This window comes from Scyliorhinus canicula, chromosome 3 (assembly GCF_902713615.1).
Source record: "Scyliorhinus canicula chromosome 3, sScyCan1.1, whole genome shotgun sequence".
In the NCBI taxonomy this organism is placed as follows: Eukaryota; Metazoa; Chordata; class Chondrichthyes; order Carcharhiniformes; family Scyliorhinidae; genus Scyliorhinus; species Scyliorhinus canicula.
The window spans coordinates 167,831,807-167,851,918 of record NC_052148.1 but is presented as its reverse complement, the minus strand read 5'-3'; the positions used below and the strand labels follow the sequence as shown (position 1 = coordinate 167,851,918).

Genomic DNA, 20,112 nt, shown 5'->3' with positions numbered 1-20,112 from the left:
TGCCAAACAGATAAGCAGCAAGTAACAGACAAGAGCTAAGCGACCTCACAACCAACAGATCAGATCCAAGCTCTGCAGTCCTGCCACATCCAGCCATGAATTCAACAACACCGAGTTGACCTCAATGAGCCCAGAACATTTGTGCAAAAGATAAGGCTGAAGCATTTGCAGCAATCTCCAGCCAGAAGTACCAAATGGATGATTCATCTTAGCCTCCTCCGGGGGTCCCCAGTAACACAGATGTCAGTCTTCAGCCAATTTGATTTACTCAACTTGCCTTCAAGAAATGGCTGTAGGCACTGGACACTCCCAACGGTTATGGGCCCATACAATATTCCAGTAATAGGCCTGACGACTGGAGCTCCAGAACTTGCCACGCCCCTAGAAAAGATGTTCCAGCACACCTATAACACTGACATCTACCAGAATGTGGAAAATTGCCCAGGTATGTCCTGTGCACAAAAAACAGAACAAATCCAACCGGCCAAATACCGCCCCATCAGTCTACTCTCGATCAGAGCAAAGTGATGGAAGGAGTCATCAACAGTGCTAATCAAGCGGCACTTACTCAGCAGTAACCTGCTCATGTTAAGTTTAGGTTCCGTCATGTTACTCAGCTCCTGACCTCATTACAGCCCTGGTTCAAAAGAGCTGAATGCCAGAGGTGAGGAGAGAGTGAATGCTCTTGACATTCAGCATTTGACAGAGTACGGCATCAAGGAACCCTAGCAAAACTGGAGTCAATGGGAATTAGCGGGAAAACTCTTCACTGGTTGGGAGCCATATCTGGCACAAAAGGAAGATGGTTGTGGTGGCTGGAGGTCAATCATCGCAGCCTCAGAACATCACTGCAGGAGTTACTCAGGGTGGTGCCCTAGGCGCAACTATCTTCAGCTGCTTCAATTACTTTCCTTACACTTAAGGTCAGAAATGGGGATGTTTGCAGATGACTGCATGATGTTCAGCATCATTCACAACTCCTCAGATACTGAAGCAGTTCATGTCCAAATGCAGCAAGACCTGGACAATATCGAGGCTTAAGCTGACAAGTAGCACACACAAGTGCCATGCAATGATCATCTCCAATAAGACAGGATCTAACCATCATCCCATGACATTCAATGGCATTACCATCGCTGAACTCCCCACCAACAACATCCTGGGGGGTTACCATTGACCAGGAACTGAACTGGATTAGCCACCAGGGCAGGTCAAAGGCTAGGAATCCTGAGGCGAGTAACTCTCCTCCTGAACCCTACAAAGCACAAGTCAGGAGTGTAATGGAATACTCTCCACTTACCTGGATGAGTGTAGCTCCAACAACACTCAAGAAGTTCAACATCATCTAGGACAAAGCAGAGCCCATTTGATTGCTACCCCTTCCAGAAACATTCAATCCTCCCCCCCCCCCAACCCCCACTGACACACAGTAGCAGCAGTGTGTACCTGCTACAAGATGCACTTCAGGAACTGACCATGGTTCCTTATGCAGCACTTTCTAAACTCAACTGTTACCATCTAGAAGGTAGAGCGCAGCAGATTCCTGGGAACATCTTGACCTGGAGGTTCCCCTCAAAGTCACTCAGCATCCTGACTTGGAAACATATCACCGTTCCTCCAGTCACTGGGTCAAAATCCTGGAATTCCCTCCTTAACAGCACTGTGGGTGCACCTACACCTTAGGGACTGCAGTGGTTCAAGCCAACAGCTCATTGCCACCTTCTAAAGGTAACTAGGAATGGGTAATAAATGCTGGCCTAGCCAGTGATGCTCACATCCCATAAAATGAATAAAGATAAAAAACAGATTGTAAAAGCTTATGTAAAAAGGGGGATATTAACACAGGTATTCATGTGTCCTTTGAAGCAGAGGCAGGAAATGACAAACATTAAATCAAGACCGACACTCCAGAGGGAGAATTGCATCATGAGAAGAACATTCTTTCAGATGAGACATTAAACCAATGCCCCAGATACCTACCAGTGTCCTGGACAATATTTATCCCTCACCCAACAGCACAACCAAAGAGGAGAACATCTGGTCATTACCATATTGCTCTTTGTGGGAGTTTGCTGCACATAAATTAGTTACTATTTTTCCTACACTAAACAGATTAGAGTTCATAAAAAAGGGTGACAATGTGGCGCAGTGGTTATCACTGCTGTCTATGACGTTGAGCACCCAGGTTCGATCCCGGCCCCAGGTCACTGTCTGTGTGGAGTTTGCAGTTTGCACATTCTCCCTGTGTCTGCATAGGTTTCACACCCCACAACTCAAAGATGTGCCGGGTAGGTGAATTGGCCATGCTAAAATTGCCCATTAATTGGAAAAAAAAAGAATTGGGTATTCCAAACTTTTTAAGATTATAGTTCATAAAGTACCAATTAGCTTTAAAGCACTTCGAGATGTCAGGTGGCTGTGAAAAGTGCTATATGAATGCAAATCTCTGTACAAGGCTCAATAAAAATTCTTGAAATGGTGCCCGAATAATGGTGAAAATAATGCACTTTGGGATATTCATAAAAAATAGTACTTGAGAAATATTAATCAGAGTTAAAGTCAACAGATCCTCTGAACCATGCACCTGCACACGTTTTAAGAGGAGGTTGCTCGAGTTATTGGATGCACTGATTTTGATCTTCGAGTTTGTTAGAATCTTGAACAGTTCCCATGGATTAGAATGTTAATATACTATTTAAACAGGGAACTATAGGCCAGTTATCCAAACATCAGTGATGGGAAAATGCTGAAATCCATTACTACAGGCATGATTACAGGGCAGTTGGAAAATTAAAATACAATTGGTTGAAGTCAACACCAATAATGAATGGGAGAGGTGGCATGGTGGCACAGTGGTTAGCATTGCTGCCTCATGGCGCCTTGGACCCGGGTTCGATCCCGGCCCTGGGTCACTGTCCATGTGGAGTTTGTTCATTCTCCTCGTTTGCGTGATACTCACTCTCACAACCCAAAAATGTGCAGGTTAGGTGAATTGGCCATGCTAAATTGCCCTTTGTTGGAAAAAAAAAAGAATTGAAAATTTTAAATTAAAAAAAATAATGAACAGGAAACCATGTTCAACAATCCTATTGGAGTTTCTGAGGTTGTAACTGGTAAAGTAGTAAGAAGGCAAACCAATGGATGCAGTGTATTTTGATTATCCTAAGAGCATTTAATAAGGTGCCACACAAGAGATGATTACACAAAATTGGCTTGGATCAAGGATTGGTTATCTGACAGAAAAAAGGTCATTTTCCAGTTGGCAGCTTGAAACTAGTAGGGTACATCAAGGATTAATACTTGGGCTTCAACTATTTAATCTACTTCAATACCTTAGATAAGGGGACTTATCAGTGTGCAGATGATACAAAGTTAGATGGGGTAAAAAGCTGCAAGGAAAGGTATTGACAGGTTCAATAAATGGACAAGAACGTGACAGATAGAATAGAAGTGTGAAGTTGTCCTGTCAACTTTGATAGGAAAGAAAATTGCATTTTTAAATAGCAAGAGACTGGAACATTGGTATTCAATGGAATCTGCAAACAAAACAAAGTTAACATGCAAGTACAGCAAACAATTAGGAAAGCAAATGGTATATTTGCCTTTATTACAAAGGGATTGGAGTACAAGAGGATACAAGTCTTACTGCAATTACATAAGACATTGGTAAGACCACACCCAGCATGTTCAGTTCTGGTCTCCGCACCAAAAGGAATTATATACCCAAGAGCGAGTAATGTGAAGGTTGACTAGACTGACCCCTGAGGTGAGGAAGTTTGTTTATGAGGAGAGATTAAGTACCCTGTATTCCCTAGAGCTTAGAAGAATGAGAGATGCTCCAACTGAAATGTATCAAATTCTTAAGGGGCTAGATAGGATTGTGGTGCTGGCGGGATGCCTAGAACTAGGGGTTGGAGTCTTGGAATAAAGGGGTCAAGCATTTACAATGGATGTCTTTACTAAAAGTTTGTGAATCTATGGAATTTTGTATCACAGTTCAGCCATTCACAGATTGATAGATTTTTGGACACTAAAAGACTAGGATCATGGCGTTAGCGGAGGAAGGTGAAACAAAGGTAGAATATCAGTTATGATCTCATTCAATGGCAGAGCAAGTTTGAAGGGCCTAATGGCTTACTCCTGTTCTTTGCGCCCTAGCATAATGTTCCAAAGGAATAAATTATTTGCTCAATACCAACATCTAGTATTAGAACTATGGTGTGTTATCTCATCACTTGGACCCTTCATTTAATATGGTACCTAATATTTAATGCAAAAAGGACATCAAGCAATATAATTTGACAAACAAACCCTCTATTGAATTCTGGAAAACTACTTCATGGTAATAAACAAATCCAATCCAATTAAAGTTAAGACAACAGAGAAATCAAAGTGAGAAGTGATGAGAATAAACTGTAATGAAAGCATTTGTGAATGAACTCAGTCCTCATTCTCAGAGTTCATCTTCAGCTTGCAATGTTACTCTACAGTAAGTCATGGACAGTACATTGCATGAATTCACAGCAAAATCTAGATTCAGTGTACATATTATCATCTTTCCCCAAACATCAATGTTCCTGCTGAAAAACATAACATTGCATTATGGGCGGCATGTGGCGCAGTGGTTAGCACTGGGACTGCGGCGCTGAGGACTCGGGTTTGAATCCCGGCCATGGGTCACTGTCCGTGTGGAGTTTGTACATTCTCCCAATGTCTGTGTGGGTTTCACCCCCACAACCCAAATGATGTGCAGGTTAGGTAGATTGCTCATGCAAAAAAATGTACTCTAAATTTTTATTTTTTTTAAAAAAACATTGACATTACATGCAGTGGTAACAAAACACTCATCAAGCAGGTTTGGTTTCAACTAATCTGCAGAGTTACAGAGAAACAGCAAGAATGGTATTAGGTCAAATGCTCATTTGAGAGCTGGTGCAGACACAATGGGCTGAATGGCTGCCTTTGGCGCTGTAACAATTCTGCGTTTCTATAGTGCTGCAGTTGTTAAACAAGTGTTTTTGTTTAAATCTGTAACTGCTAGATCACAAGTCACAACTGATCACATCCAATTTCCAGCTCTGAATATGGATTTGCAAGATTCGACTTAAAAAATTATTTTTTTAGAGTAACCAATTTTATTTTCCCAATTAAGGGGCAATTTGGCATGGTCAATTCACCTACCAAGCACATCTTTTTGGGTTGTGGGGGTGAGATCCACGCAGACACGGGGAGAATGTGTAAATTCCACACGGATAGTGACCTGGGGCCGGGATCGAACCCGGGTCCTTGGCACAGTGAGGCAGCAATGCTAACCACTGCGCTGATCATTACAGGATATGCTTAATACACTAAGTCTATGAATCTTTAAAACATCTGCCATTTGCGATGTAGAAATATTTGGACTTTGACTGGATCCTGAAGTGTCAAGCTCAGTGCAACCATTATAAAGAAATTTACTAATGCTGAAAAACAATTAGTAATGAAACAGAACACATGCACAACGTTTAGAAGGTAACCCAAGAACTGCAGTTTGCCAAGATGACAATGATTTTGCTTCATCCATGCACTTGACACCGTTCCTTCCGTACACTCAAAATATATACAATCATTGTCTGACACACTAAATATTAGAGTAGATTTTTTGAATATTAAACAGTTTAGATGTTGCACACAAATCCTACATATTTTCTGCAAAAATGATTTAAGACCCGTGCGGCATTTGCACATTCTCCCAGTGTCTGCGTGGGTTTCACCCCCATAACCCAAAGACCCAGGGGCTGTTTAGCACAGGGTTAAATCGCTGACTTTGAAAGATAACCCAAAGATGTGCAGGTTAGGTGAATTGGCCACGCTAAATTGGAACAAAAATAATTGGGTACTCCAAATTTTTTTTTAAAAAAGATATTATGAAACACTTTTTGGAAAATGGTTTTACATGGAGAACCAAGCTAATGTTTCCTAATAATAGAGCAGGATTTGTACTAGAAATGTAACAGCTTATGAAGAGCATATCCACATTCATTCTCAATCCCTCCCCCCCCCCCCCCCCCCGCCCTAAAAGTACATGCACTCCCAAATACTTCAAATTACATTTTTCAACTAGATGCGTGTAATGTAATAGTTACCGGATTGGTTAGGTATTTTGGCACATACACCTTCCACATCTGTTCTTCCCTAGAGACTGCTTTCTCCAGAAGGACGGACAGCCTCTGGCTCTCCAAGGGTCCTGAAAACTTCATGACACCCCTTGGATCCGCCAACCTCCCAAATGGATACAGCTACCTATAGTTTAAGAGCAAAAATGGAATCAATATAAAAGAATAGTCTGCATACATGCAAAGAACTGATTTGCACTCAATGTACATTTATAGAAACGCTTTACAGCCAAAATTGGCACTTTTGAAGCATAGTCACTGTTGTAATGTAGGAAATGGAGCAGGCAATGTGCAGGTAGCAGGCTCCCATTAAAATAAAATGATAATGACCAGATAACCTATTTTTGCAATGTAATTGAGAGATAAGTGTTAGCCTGAACATTTGGGATAACTCCCCTGGAGATCACTCTCCTACTCTTCTTTCAAGTAATGCCATGATGCCATGGTATGCTTTATGTCCACGTGAAAGGGGAGATGAGATCTTGATTTAACATCTCCTCCGAAAGATGGCACCTCCAATAGTGCAGCACCCCCTCAGTGCTATACTGGAGTGTCTAACTTGCTTACAATGCTCAGTCCTGGAATGGGACTTGAACCCCGAACCTTCTGATTTAGAGGCAAGAGTGTCACCAACTGAGCCACAGTTGATACAAACTATAAATTATTCTCCAAGTGAAAGAGTTTAAAAATAGTTAAGATAGATACAGCCCAATAATAATTTAACATTTTAATGATTTAATTTTCTTTCTTCCTTCTTTCCCAAAGTTACAGAAGCAAAATCTACTAGTACCAAAGCATGTCCCAAATTACTCCACCATCTGCATTCCAGTTGTTCATTGGGTGGGGGGGGGGGGGGGGGGGGGGGGGGGGGGGGACACAGCACCATAACTGAACCTTCTTCATCTAATATTGATCCATCCCTAACAGGTACCAGAGGTACAGGAGGGAGAAGTTCACCCTTTCCCTGTTCCAATAGTTTTCCAAAAAGGACAAAAGGAACATCTCTCGTACCATCCCGATCAAGATCCGCAACTTTGCAAAGATCAGGATTGGACTTATAATCTTTCCAGTCTGTTGCTCCCCTTCCAGTGAACTAGCCTGCCAATCATGACTTTAGTTAGTGACTTTCTACCAATTAGATTATCTCCACATATTACCTCATTCAATTGCTTAAACAAATAATGAGATTCACACTGAGGCTGTTCAAGTGTCATTGCAATAAATGTTGAGTAACTTTAGAACATATTATGAATAATTATTTAGTTCACAAAATGCACATATAGATCTTTAAAAGAAAAGCCATTAGCTAATCCAAATGGGCACTCGAGTAACTGGCTTCAACATTATTCATCATGTTTGTGTGCAGAGGGAAAGGCTTCTATTCCTAACTGTGACGTCCAGTGACCCCTGCTGGAAAATATAGACATGATCAGGGTGGGATCAACAACTCATTTGAGATGGTTATCATCATCAAATAAGCCACCAAACCTAGTCCAGATTCACATGAAAATGCCTATTTAGGCAAGTTACCAGATTGTAGATAGTTGTGAAGTAATATCAATGAAAAAGACCATCTCCAAGTGGTGGAAAGATAGTTGGGGCAGAATCCACAAGCAACTACCGACACACATAGTGCTCGTGAGAATTTCGGACAGAAGGGCAAGCGCCTGTGATACTGAATCAAATTCCAAATACAGAAAACTGTTTTGCAACAGACGGTGCTGTATGTAGACCAGATGGGCTTGGTGCTGTTCATAATTTTTAATTTCTTATTGTCCATGGATTCAGAGTACATCTTGCATATATTTTTTTACAAATTTAGAGTACCCAATTCATTTTTTCCAATTAAGGAGCAATTTAACATGGCCAATTCACCTACCCTGCACATCGTTTTGGGTTGTCGGGGAGAAACCCAGGCAGACACAGGAGAATGTGCAAACTCCCACACGGACAGTGACTCGGAGACGGGATTGAACCTGGGACCTCGACGCCGTGAGGCTGCAGTGCTAACCACTGCACCACCGTGCTGCCTCACATCTTGCATATTTATCTTACCATGCACTCATTCGGGTCACTCAGCAAATATATATTTAGTCGTTTGGGAATTGCTGAAAAAGAGAGACATGTCGAAGCTTTTCGGCTTGCGGGTCACTTTGCAAGAATACCAGTATAAGGGGAAAACAATAATTTATACTGTAGAAGAGAATGTCGATTGGTTATAATAATAATCTTTATTCGTGTCACAAGTAGGCTTACATTAACTCTGTAATGAAGTTATTTAGTTTGGGGAGACGATGGCGTAGTGGTATTGTCACTGGATTAGTATTCCAGACACCTAGGGACGAACCCCACCATGACAGATGGCGAAATTTGAATTCAATAAAAATCTGGAATTGGAAGTCTAATGATGACCATGAAACCATTGTCAATTGTTGTAAAAACCAAGCTGGTTCACTAATGTCCTTCAGGGAAGGAAATCTGCCGTCCTAACCCGGACTGGCCTACATATGACTCCAGACCCACACAGCGATCTGGTTGACTCTTAACTGCCCCCCAACCCCCTCAGGTCAAGGTCAATTAGGGATGGACATAAAATGCTGTTTCAGTCAGCAACGCCCACATCCCAAGAATGAATGAAAAATAATGCTGCCCAATCGCAGAATCGTATGTTTTTTAACTTTTCCAATTCAGGGTCAATTTAGCGTGGCCATACACCTACCCTTCTTATCTTTAGGTTGTGGGAGTGACACCCACACAGACACAAGGAGAATGTGCAAATGGACAGTGACCTGGGGCCGGGATTAAACCTGGGTCCTCAGTGCGACGAGGTAGCAGTGCTAACCACTGCACTACCGTGCCGCCCTGCAGGATCATATTTATTGTTGGACACTGTTTTGAGTTTTGAAAGCATGGATTAGCCAGTTATAGTCTATACCCTAACCATTGCGAACAGCAGCTAGGACATGCTGTTTGATTTGATAGTGTACAGCCTATACACCTAACACTGAAATTCATATGCCACATTACTCAGTGGACAGCACGGTAGCATAGTGGCTAGCACTATGGCTTCACAGCACCAGGGTCCCAGATTAGATTCCTGCTTGGGTCACTGTCTGTGCAGAATCTGCACGTTCTCCCCATGTCTGCGTGGATTTCCTCCGGGTGCTCCGGTTTCCTCCCACAGTCCAAAGATGTGCAGGTTAGGTGGATTGGCCATGCAAAATTGCCCTTAGGTTAGATGGGGTTGCAGGGTTATGGGGATCGGGTAGAGGTGTGGGCTTAAGTAGGGTGCAGACTCGAAGTGCCAAATGGCCTCCTTCTGCACTGTAAATTCTGTGTCTGTCTATTCTATGTCTATGAGATAGGCAGAATGTCTTTTTGGCAACATTGTTAGTGGTGAATGCCACTCGAAAATCTACTGCATAGCAGCAGCATCAAACAGCTAGCTTCACCTGTTGCTCAAATGTTGAGAGATATCTTGCCTTTCTAGAGTAACCCAAGGTAGACTGGGTACTTCCCAGGGCTGAAGTTCGGTCCATTTAAGAGTTTGTTTGTATTCTCTTCTCGTATACAGTATAAAACTATTGTTTTCCTCTTTTAAACAATATTCTTCTAGTGTCCTAATGAGCGCGATAAAAACCTAAGACACCCCTTGTTTGAGCAACATTCTAATGTATGTTTATTGTAATCCAAAAGCAAAATGTTGCATTTTATGTTTTCTGATTCTCATAAGTTAAAAATAATCATATTTTGGACTCAAAATGCTGGAGTTTCATAAAATACCTTTATTGCTGTTCGTGTGTAGCTGGTAGATTGATAGACTGATACATTGATTATTTAGCACATCCCTGCAGTGGAACAGTGAATGTGGCAACCCATTTTTCATATATTCACATAACAATTAGTTCCTAGCTCTTTTGATGCTATGAAGTACTGAGGACCAGAGAAACCTTGTGGCGCATGTCCATAGATCCCTGAAGGCAGGAGAAGGAGCAAGGAGGAAAGGTGGTTAAGAAAGCATAAGGAATACTTGCCTTTATCAGCCGGAGGCATAGAAAACAAGAGCATGGAGGTTATGTTGGAGCTGTATAAAACGGCTAATAATAATAATCATCATAATAATCTTTATTGTCACAAGTAGGCTTACATTAACACTGCAATGAAGATACTGTGAAAATCCCCGAGTCGCCAAATGCCGGCGCCTGTTCGGGTACACGGAGGGAGAATCAGAATGTCCAAATTACCTAACAGCACGTCTTTCGGGACTTGTGGGAGGAAACCAGAACATCTGGAGGAAACCCAATGCAGATGCAGGGAGAACGTGCAGACTCCGCACAGTGACCCAAGCGGGAATCAAACCAGAGACCCTGGCGCTGTGAAGCAACAGTGCTACCCACTGTGCTACCTTGCCCTGCTAGAATGCTGCGTGTTTTGGTCGCTGAACCAAATTGCCTGGGTTGGAGTCTTTCAACTATGAAGAGAGGCTGGTTAGGCTGGGATTGTTTTCTTGAGAGCTGAGAAGGTTGAGGGGGGACCTCATTGAGGTGCACAAAATTATGAGGGTCACAGATAGGAAGGAACTTTCCCCCTTATAGGGAGGTCAATAACCAGGGGGCATAGATTTAAGGTGATAGGAGATTTAGAGGGATTTGAGGGAAATCTTTTTCACAGAGGGTGGTGGGAATCTGGAACTCTCTGCCTGAAAAGAGTGGTAGAGGAGGGAACCCTCAGCATTAAGATGCATTTAGATGAGTACTTGAAATGTCCTAACATACAAGGCTACGGACCAAGTGCTGGAAAATGAGATTAGAATAAATAGATAGGTTCTGGATGATCGTCACAGACATGATGGGCCTCTTTCTGTGCTTTAAAACTTATGACTGCACAAATAATGTAACAATACGACACTGTGGATGCTGGAATCCAAAATAAGAACAATGTGCCAGAAAAAAATCAGGCAGTCTGGCAGCATATTTGGAGAGAAAAACAATTAATGTTTCAGGTCCGAACAGATGAAAGTCACAACTGGAAACTTCAATTCTATTTCTCTCCCAAAGACGCTGCCAGACCTGCCGAGTATTTCCAGCATTTTCTGTTTTTATCTGGGTTTATTGCGCTGTCCATCTTGAGCAGTGCCCATCTATACAGATTTCACTCTACATCCAAAGTACATTCTCTCATCTAAATGTAATTTTTAACCAGGAAATGAAAAGAAAAATCGCTTATTGTCACAAGTAGGCTTCAAATGAAGTTACTGTGAAAAGCCCCTAGTCGCCACATTCCGGCGCCTGTTCGGGGAGGCTCGTACGGGAATTGAACTGCTGGCCTGCCTTGGTCTACTTTCAAAGCCGGCGATTTAGCCCTGTGCAAGACGACACAATCAATTTGCAAATTACATTCCATATTGAAACATTAAATTGTGCAATGAGATTCAAATGCTATTTAGCTCAGGTAGAATTATTTTCTAATAATGACCACCATACCGCAAGTACAAAGACAACAACAATACAATGTCTGTAGCTGCTTGTGCTGTGGAATCTACTCTATAAGTGGCAGGGGTAGATTCGCCCAGCACCGCAGCTACAGTGGGAGTGAGTTTTAAATGCACAGCTACTTACAAATGTGAATGGGTTGTTCTTCTTTCTCAATTAATATCAACATGAGGGATTAATTCTCATCTAACGCAGGCACCACATCAAAGTCTCAAAAGCCTTTGTTCTATTGTTTGAAATCTACTAATGACATAGGTGGAGTGATGTTTCCTTTCATTTACAGAATGTGGGCGTCGTTGGTTAGGCCAGCATTTATTGCCCATCCCTAGTTGCCTTTCAGAAGGTAGTGAATTTTTCAAGAAAGCCTTCTTGAACCACTGCAGTCCTTCAGGTGTAGTTACACACACTGCGCTGTTAGGGAGGGAGTTCCAGGATTTTATCCCAGCGACAGCGAATGAACGGTGATATATTTCCATGTCAGGGTGGTGAGTGACTTGGAGAGGAAACTCCAGGTGGTGGGGTTCCCAGGTATCTGCTGCTCTTGGCCATATGAAAAATGAAAATGAAAATGAAAATCACTTATTGTCACGAGTAGGCTTCAATGAAGTTACTGTGAAAAACCCCTAGTCGCCACATTCCGGCGCCTGTCCGGGGAGGCTGGTACGGGAATCGAACCGTGCTGCTGGCCTGCTTGGTCTGCTTTAAAAGCCAGCAATTTAACTCAGTGAGCTAAACCAGCCCCTTATGATAGTGGTTGTGGTTTTGAAGATGTTGGCTAAGGAACCTTGGGGAGTTACCGCAGTGCACCTTGTAGATGGTGCATGTGGCTGCTACTGTTGGCGGTGGTAGAGAGTTTGAATGTTTGTGGAAGGAGGAGCAATCAAGCGGGCTTTGTCCTGGATGGTGTAAAATTTATTGAGCGTTATTGGAGCTGCACTCATCCAGGTAAGTGGATTATTCCATTGCACTCCTGACTTGTGCCTTGCAGATATTTGACAGGCTTTCCCGGGGGGGGGGGGGGGGGGGACATTCACGAGTGGTTAACATTATGCAGTCAACCGCAAACACCCCCACTTCTGAACTTACAATGGAAGGGAGGTCATTGATGAAGCAGTTGAAGATGGTGTCATGTGATGGTCCCTTTAAGAAAAAAGTGTGTTTATCAAATAGCTGCAGTGATGTCATTGTGTGGGTGGAGCTGAGCTGCGTTTTGGGTTTTTACTTTCGTTTTGAGCTGGAAGCTGTTTTGTAGCTGGGTTTTTGGTTTTGTTTTCAGTTGGGAGCTGCATTCAAACAAAAAGGTGTATTTTGATCTCTCTCTGCATGCTAAAGAATATCTTCAGATCACTTGATAATTTAAAAGTGATAACTGCTTTCTGTAAAGAATTCAAACCTGCTGTCTTTGTTGAAAAGGGCAAGTCATTAGGAAAGTTATTAAGGTTTACCTATAGAGCATCTGTGGGGATTATTTGTGCTGGTAGTTGATAAACTGTTTATGATAGATAAATACAGCACAGAACAGGCCCTTCGGTCCACAATGTTGCGCCGAACTTTTGTCCGAGGTTAATCATAGAATTTTGGACAATTTTTCATGGCCAATCCACCCAACCTTCACATCTTTGGACAGTGGGAGGAAACCGGAGTACCCGGAGGAAACCCACGCACACACGTGGAGGATGTGCAGACTCCACACAGACAGTGACCCAAGTCGAAATCGAACTTGGGACCCTGGAGCTGTGAAGCAATTGTGCTATCCACAATGCTACCGTGCTGCCCTTAAGAAGTTAACCTACACTCCATTATTCTACCCTAATCCATGTACCTATCCAATAGCCGCTTGAAGGTCCCTAACGTTTCCGACTCAATTACTTCCACAGGCAGTGGATTCCATGCCCCCACTACTCTCTGGGTAAAGAACCCACCTCTGACATCCCCCCCCCCCCTATATCTTCCACCATTTGTCTTAAATTTATGTCCCCTTGTAATGGTGTGTTCCACCCGGGGGGAAAGTCTCTGACTGTCTACTCTATCTATTCCCCTAATCATCTTATAAACCTCTATCAAGTCGCCCCTCATCCTTCTCCGTTCTAATGAGAAAAGGCCTAGCACCCTCAACCTTTCCTCGTATGACCTACTCTCCATTCCAGGCAACATCCTGGTAAATCTCCTTTGCACCTTTTCCAAAGCTTCCACATCCTTCCTAAAATGAGGTGACCAGAACTGCACACAGTACTCCAAATGTGGCCTAACCAAGGTTTTGTACAGTTGCATCATCACCTCACGGCTCTTAAATTCAATCCCTCTGCTAATGAACACTAGCACACCATAGGCCTTCTTCACAGCTCTATCCATTTGAGTGGCAACTTTCAAAGATCTATGAACATAGACCCCAAGGTCTCTCTGCTCCTCCACATTGCCAAGAACCCTACCGTTAACCCTGTATTCCGCATTCATATTTGTCCTTCCAAAATGGACAACCTCACACTTGTCAGGGTTAAACTCCATCTGCCACTTCTCAGCCCAGCTCTGCATTCTATCCATGTCTCTTTGAAGCCAACAACAGCCCTCCTCACTATCCACAACTCCACCAATCTTCGTATCATCTGCAAATTTACTGACCCACCCTTCAACTCCTTCATCCAAGTCGTTAATGAAAATCACAAACAGCAGAGGATCCAGAACTGATCCCTGCGGTACGCCACTGATAACTGGGCTCCAGGTTGAATATTTGCCATCCACCACCACTCTCTGTCTTCTATCGGTTAGCCAGTTTGTTATCCAACTGGCCAAATTTCCCACTATCCCATGCCTCCTTAGTTTCTGCACAAGCCTACAATGGGGAATCTTATCAAATGCCTTACTAAAATCCATGTACACTGCATCCACTGCTTTACTTTCATCCACATGCTTGGTAACCTCCTCAAAGAAGTCAATAAGACTTGTAAGGCAAGACCTACCCCTCACAAATCCGTGCTGACTATCCCTAATCAAGCAGTGCCTTTCCAGATGCTCAGAAATCCTATCCCTCAGTACCCTTTCCATTACTTTGCCTACCACCGAAGTAAGACTAACTGGCCTGTAATTCCCAGGGTTATCCCTATTCCCTTTTTTGAACAGGAGCACGACATTCGCCACTCTCCAATCCTCTGGTACCACCCCCGTTGACAGCGAGGACAAAAAGATCATTGCCAATGGCTCTGCAATTTCATTTCTTGCTTCCCATAGAATCCTTGGATATATCCCATCAGGCCCGGGGGACTTGCCTATCCTCAAGTTTTTCAAAACGCGCAACACATCTTCCTTCCTGACAAGTATCTCCTTGAGCTTATCAGTCTGTTTCACACTGTCCTCTCCAACAATATGGCCCCTCTCATTTGTAAATACTGAAGAAAAATACTTGTTCAAGACCTCTCCTATCTCTTCAGACTCAATACACAATCTCCCGCTACTGTCCTTGATCGGACCTACCCTCACTCTAGTCATTCTCATATTTCTCACATATGTGTAAAAGGCCTTGGGGTTTTCCTTGATCCTACCGGCCAAAGATTTTTCATGCCCTCTCTTGGCTCTCCTAATCCCTTTCTTCAGTTCCCTCCTGGCTATCTTGTATCCCTCCAGCGCCCTGTCTGAACCTTGTTTCTTCAGCCTTACACAAGTCTCCTTCTTCCTCTTAAGACATTCAACCTCTCTCGTCAACCATGGTTCCCTCACTCGACCATCTCTTCCCTGCCTGACAGGGACATACATATCAAAGACACGCAGTACCTGTTCCTTGAACAAGTTCCACATTTCACTTGTGTCCTGCCCTGACAGCCTATGTTCCCAACTTCTGCACTTCAATTCTTGTCTGACAGCATTGTATTTACCCTTCCCCCAATTATAAACCTTGCCCTGTTGCACGCACCTATCCCTCTCCATAACTAAAGTGAAAGTCACAGAATTGTGGTCACTACCTCCAAAATGCTCCCCCACTAACAAATCTATAACCTGCCCTGGTTCATTACCAAGTACTAAATCCAATATGGCCTCCCCTCTGGTCGGACAATCTACATACTGTGTTAGAAAAGCTTCCTGGACACGCTGCACAAACACTACCCCATCCAAACTATTTGATCTAAAGAGTTTCCACTCAATGTTTGGGAAGTTGAAGTCACCCATGACTACTACCCTGTGACTTCTGCACCTTTCCAAAATCTGTTTCCCAATCTGTTCCTCCACATCTCTGCTGCTATTGGGGGGCCTATAGAAAACTCCCAACAAGGTGACTGCTCCTTTCCTATTTCTGACTTCAACCCATATTACCTCAGTAGGCAGATCCCCCTCGAACTGCCTTTCTGCAGCTGTTATACTATCTCTAATTAACAATGCCACCCCCCCCCCCCCCCACCTCTTTTACCATCCTCCCTAATCTTGTTGAAACATCTATAACCAGGGACCTCCAACAACCATTTCTGCCCCTCTTCTATCCAAGTTTCCATGATGGCCACCACATCGTAGTCCCAAGTACCGATCCATGCCTTAAGTTCACCCACCTTATTCCTGATGCTTCTTGCATTAAAGTATACACACTTCAACCCATATCCTTGCCTGCAAGTACTCTCCTTTGTCAGTGTTACCTTCCCCACTGCATCACTACGTGCTTTCGCGTCCTGAATATCGGCTTCCTTAGTTGCTGGACTACAGATCCGGTTCCCATTCCCCTGCCAAATTAGTTTTAAACCCTCCCGAAGAGTACTAGAAAACCTCCCCCCCCAGGGTATTGGTGCCCCTCTAGTTCAGATGCAACCCGTCCTGCTTGTACAGGTCCCACCTTCCCCAGAATGCGCTCCAATTATCCAAATACCTGAAGCCCTCCCTCCTACACCATTCCTGCAGCCACGTGTTTAACTGCACTCTCTCCCTATTCCTAGCCTCGCTATCACGTGGCACCGGCAACAAACCAGAGATGACAACTCTGTCTGTCCTGGCCTTTAACCTTCCAGCCTAACTCCCTAAACTTGTTTATTACCTCCACACCCTTTTTCCTACCTACGTCGTTGGTACCAATGTGCACCACGACTTCTGGCTGCTCCCCCTCCCCCTTCAGGATCCTGAAGACACGATCCGAGACATCCCTGGCCCTGGCACCCGGGAGGCAACATACCTTTCGGGAGTCTCGCTCGCGACCACAGAATCTCCTATCTATTCCCCTAACCATTGAATCTCCTATTACTATTGCTTTTCTATGCTCCCCCCTTTTCTTCTGAGCCCCAGAGCCAGACTCCGTGCCAGAGACCTGGCCGCTGGGGCCTTCCCCCGGTAGGCGATCCCCCCCAACAGCATCCAAAACGGTATACTTGTTTTGAAGGGGAACGGCCACGAGGGATCCCTGCACTGTCTGCCTGTTAGTTTTCTTTCCCCTAACTGTAACCCAGCTACTCTTGTCCAGTACCTTTGGTGTGGCTACCTCCCTGTAACTCTTCTCGATAACCCCCTCTGCCTCCCGGATGATCCGAAGTTCATCCAGCTCCAGTTCCTTAACACTGTCTCGGAGGAGCTGGAGTTGGGTGCACTTCCCGCAGGTATAGTCAGCGGGGACACCAGAGGTATCCCTCACCACCCACATCCTACAGGAGGAGCATGCAACTGCCCTAGCCTCCATCCCCTCTTACTTTACAGAATTAGCTGCCCTGTAGACCAACTGGACCTCTGCCTATGCTTCCAGTCAGCTGTACTCAACTCCTGGCTCTCTTCACGCTCTTTGATAAATATAGGAAATGAAATGTAAGGAGCACCTTACTCCCTCCTCACCTAACTCCCTCAGTCACCAAACTCTCACTGTAGCACTCAAATGCCACAAGCTCAGCACTCCAGTGTAAACAAAGTCTGCACTGTAACTAGCTCCTATTTATGCTGTGACTCTAGCCTCTGAAAACTGGCCTAATCCAATTAACTCATTAACAAGCTCCAGCTGCAAGTAAGTACAAGTAGAACCTTGTTTAAAGCCGATTCAAAATTCACCTTCTTATAGACCAAACAGCAACTTTTAAGTTAATTAACTAAATAAAAGAAATACTAGGCTTTAAATAAAAATGAACCCTTATACTCCCTCAGTCACCAAACTCTCACTGTAACACTCAAATGCCACAAGCTCATCACTCCAGTGCAAATACTGTGTATTTATAAAATGTTAACTGGATTCACAGAATAAACATGGTTTTGTTTAAAAATACTTAAGACCTCTGTTGCATAACACCTGGAAAATGGACCCTTGTGCTCTCCATAACCAAAATCTATTAAAAATTGTGGGTCAGGTGAACTCCATGATATACTTTGGTGTTCTCTAAACCCTGGCCCATAATAATGGTTGGGCCGAGGACACTACACTGATGACCTCCTGCAGTGATGTCCTGGAGCTGAGGTGATTGATCTCCAACCACCACAACCATCTTCCTTTGTGCCAGATATGACTCCTTTGTGCCAGATATGACTCCGACCAACAGAGTTTTCACAGGTTCCCATTGATTCCAGTTTAGCTAGGGCTCCTTGATGCCATACTCAGTCAAATGCTGCCTTGATATCAAGGGCATTCACTGGCATTCAGCGCTTTTGTCCACGTTTGAACTAAGGCTGCAATGAGGAGCTGAGCGACCCCAGCAGAACCCAAATTGAGCATCCATGAGCAAGTTATTGCTGAGTTAGTGCCGCATGATAGCACTGTTGATGACTCCTTCCATCACTTGGCTGATGATGGACTATATGATGGAGACTGATAGGGCGGTAATTGTCTCGGTTGGATTTGTCCGGTTTCTTGTGTACAGGACACACGCAATTTCCTACATTGCTGGGTAGATGCCAGTGTTGTAGCTGTACTGGAACAGCTTGGCTAGGGGTGTGGCAAGTTCTGGAGCATAAGTCTTCAGTACTATTACCGGGATGTTATCAGAACCCATATCCTTTCCAGTAATCAGTGCCATCAGTTGTTTCTTTATCACGTGGAGTGAATCGTTTTGGCTGAAGACTGACATCTGCGATGCTGGGGACTTCAGAAGGAAACCGAGATGGATCATTCACTCGGCACTTCTGGCTGAAGATTGCTGCGCATGCCTCAGCCTTGTCTCTTACACATACGTGCTGGGCTCCTCCATCATTGAGGATGGGTATATATGCAGGATGGGAATATTTGTGGAGCCTCCTCCTCCAGTGAGTGATTAATAGTCCACCACCATTCACGGCTGGATGTGGCAGGACTGCAGAGCTTAGATCTGATGCGTTAGTTGTGGAATTGCTTACCTCTGTCTATTACTTGCTGCATATACTGATTGGCGCACAAGTAGTCCGGTGTTGTAGCTTCACCAGGTTGACACCCCGTTTTCAGTATGCCTGGTGTTGCTTCTAGCATGCTCTCCTGCACTCTTCACTGAACCAGGATTGATCCCCTGCCTTGGTGGTAATGGTAAAGTGTGGCAAATGAGGTTGCAGATTGTGGTTGAACACAATTCTGCTGCTGCTGATGGCCCACAGCGCCTCATGGATGGCCAGTCTCGAGTTGCTAGATCTGTTCGAAGTCTATCCCATTTAGCACAGTGGTAGTGCCACACAACACGATGGAGGGTAACCTCAATGTGAAAACGGGTCTTTGTCTCCAGAAGGACTGTACAGTGGTCACTTCTACCGATAGTATCATGGACAGATACAGGAAGATGCAGGAAGACTGGTGAGGATGAGGTGAAGTATGTTTTTCCCTCTTATTGGTTCCCTCACCACCTGCAGCAGTCCCAGTCTAGCAGCTATGTCCTTTAGTCTGTGGTGGTACGACTCAACATTGAGGTCCCCCATCCAGACATATTCTGTGCTCTTGTCACCCTCAGTGCTTCCTCCAAGTGGTGTTCAACATGGTGGAGTACTGATTCATCAGCTGATGGCGGTCAGTACGTGATAATCACCAGGAGGTTTCCTTGCCTGTGTTTAACTTGAAGTTATGAGACTTCATGGGGTCCAGAGTGGATGTTGAGGATTCTCCGGGCAAATCCTTCCCTCTGTATACCACTATGCCTGTGAGACAGGACACACCCAAGAATGGTAATCGTGCTGTCTGGGATAAAGTCTGTAAGGTATGACTGTAGTATGACTTGTCAGGCTGTTGCTTAACTAATCTATGAGACAGCTCCCAACTTTGGCCCCAGATGTTAGTAAGGAGGACTTTGCAGAGTCAACGGATTTGGCATTGTCCTTTCCGGTGCCTGGTTCAATGCCGGCTGGTCGGTCCGGTTTCATTCCCTTTTTGTGTTTTTGTAGCGGTTGAATACAACGGAGTGGCTTGCTAGGCCATTTCAGAGGGCATTTAAAAGACAACCATTCTGGGCATGCCCAGCGCTGGAGGTCTTCTTTGGGGGGGGGGGGGGGGGGGGGGGGGGGGGGGGGGGGGGGGGGGGGGGGGGGGGGGGGGGGGGGGGGGGGGGGGGGGGGGGGGGGGGGGGGGGGGG

General features: G+C 44.4%; 1 protein-coding gene across 2 annotated transcripts in view; it reads right to left on the bottom strand.

The window, feature by feature from the left end:
- The window catches only part of ccni (cyclin I), a 65,192-nt gene that overhangs the window by 44,557 nt on the left and 523 nt on the right, over nucleotides 1-20,112 (bottom strand). For both annotated transcript variants that reach the window (XM_038791694.1, XM_038791695.1), the window contains exon 2: nucleotides 6,126-6,282. In XM_038791694.1, the coding sequence (XP_038647622.1) occupies nucleotides 6,126-6,239 (114 nt within the window). In that variant the 5' untranslated portion in view covers nucleotides 6,240-6,282. The remainder of the gene's footprint in view (nucleotides 1-6,125; nucleotides 6,283-20,112) is intronic.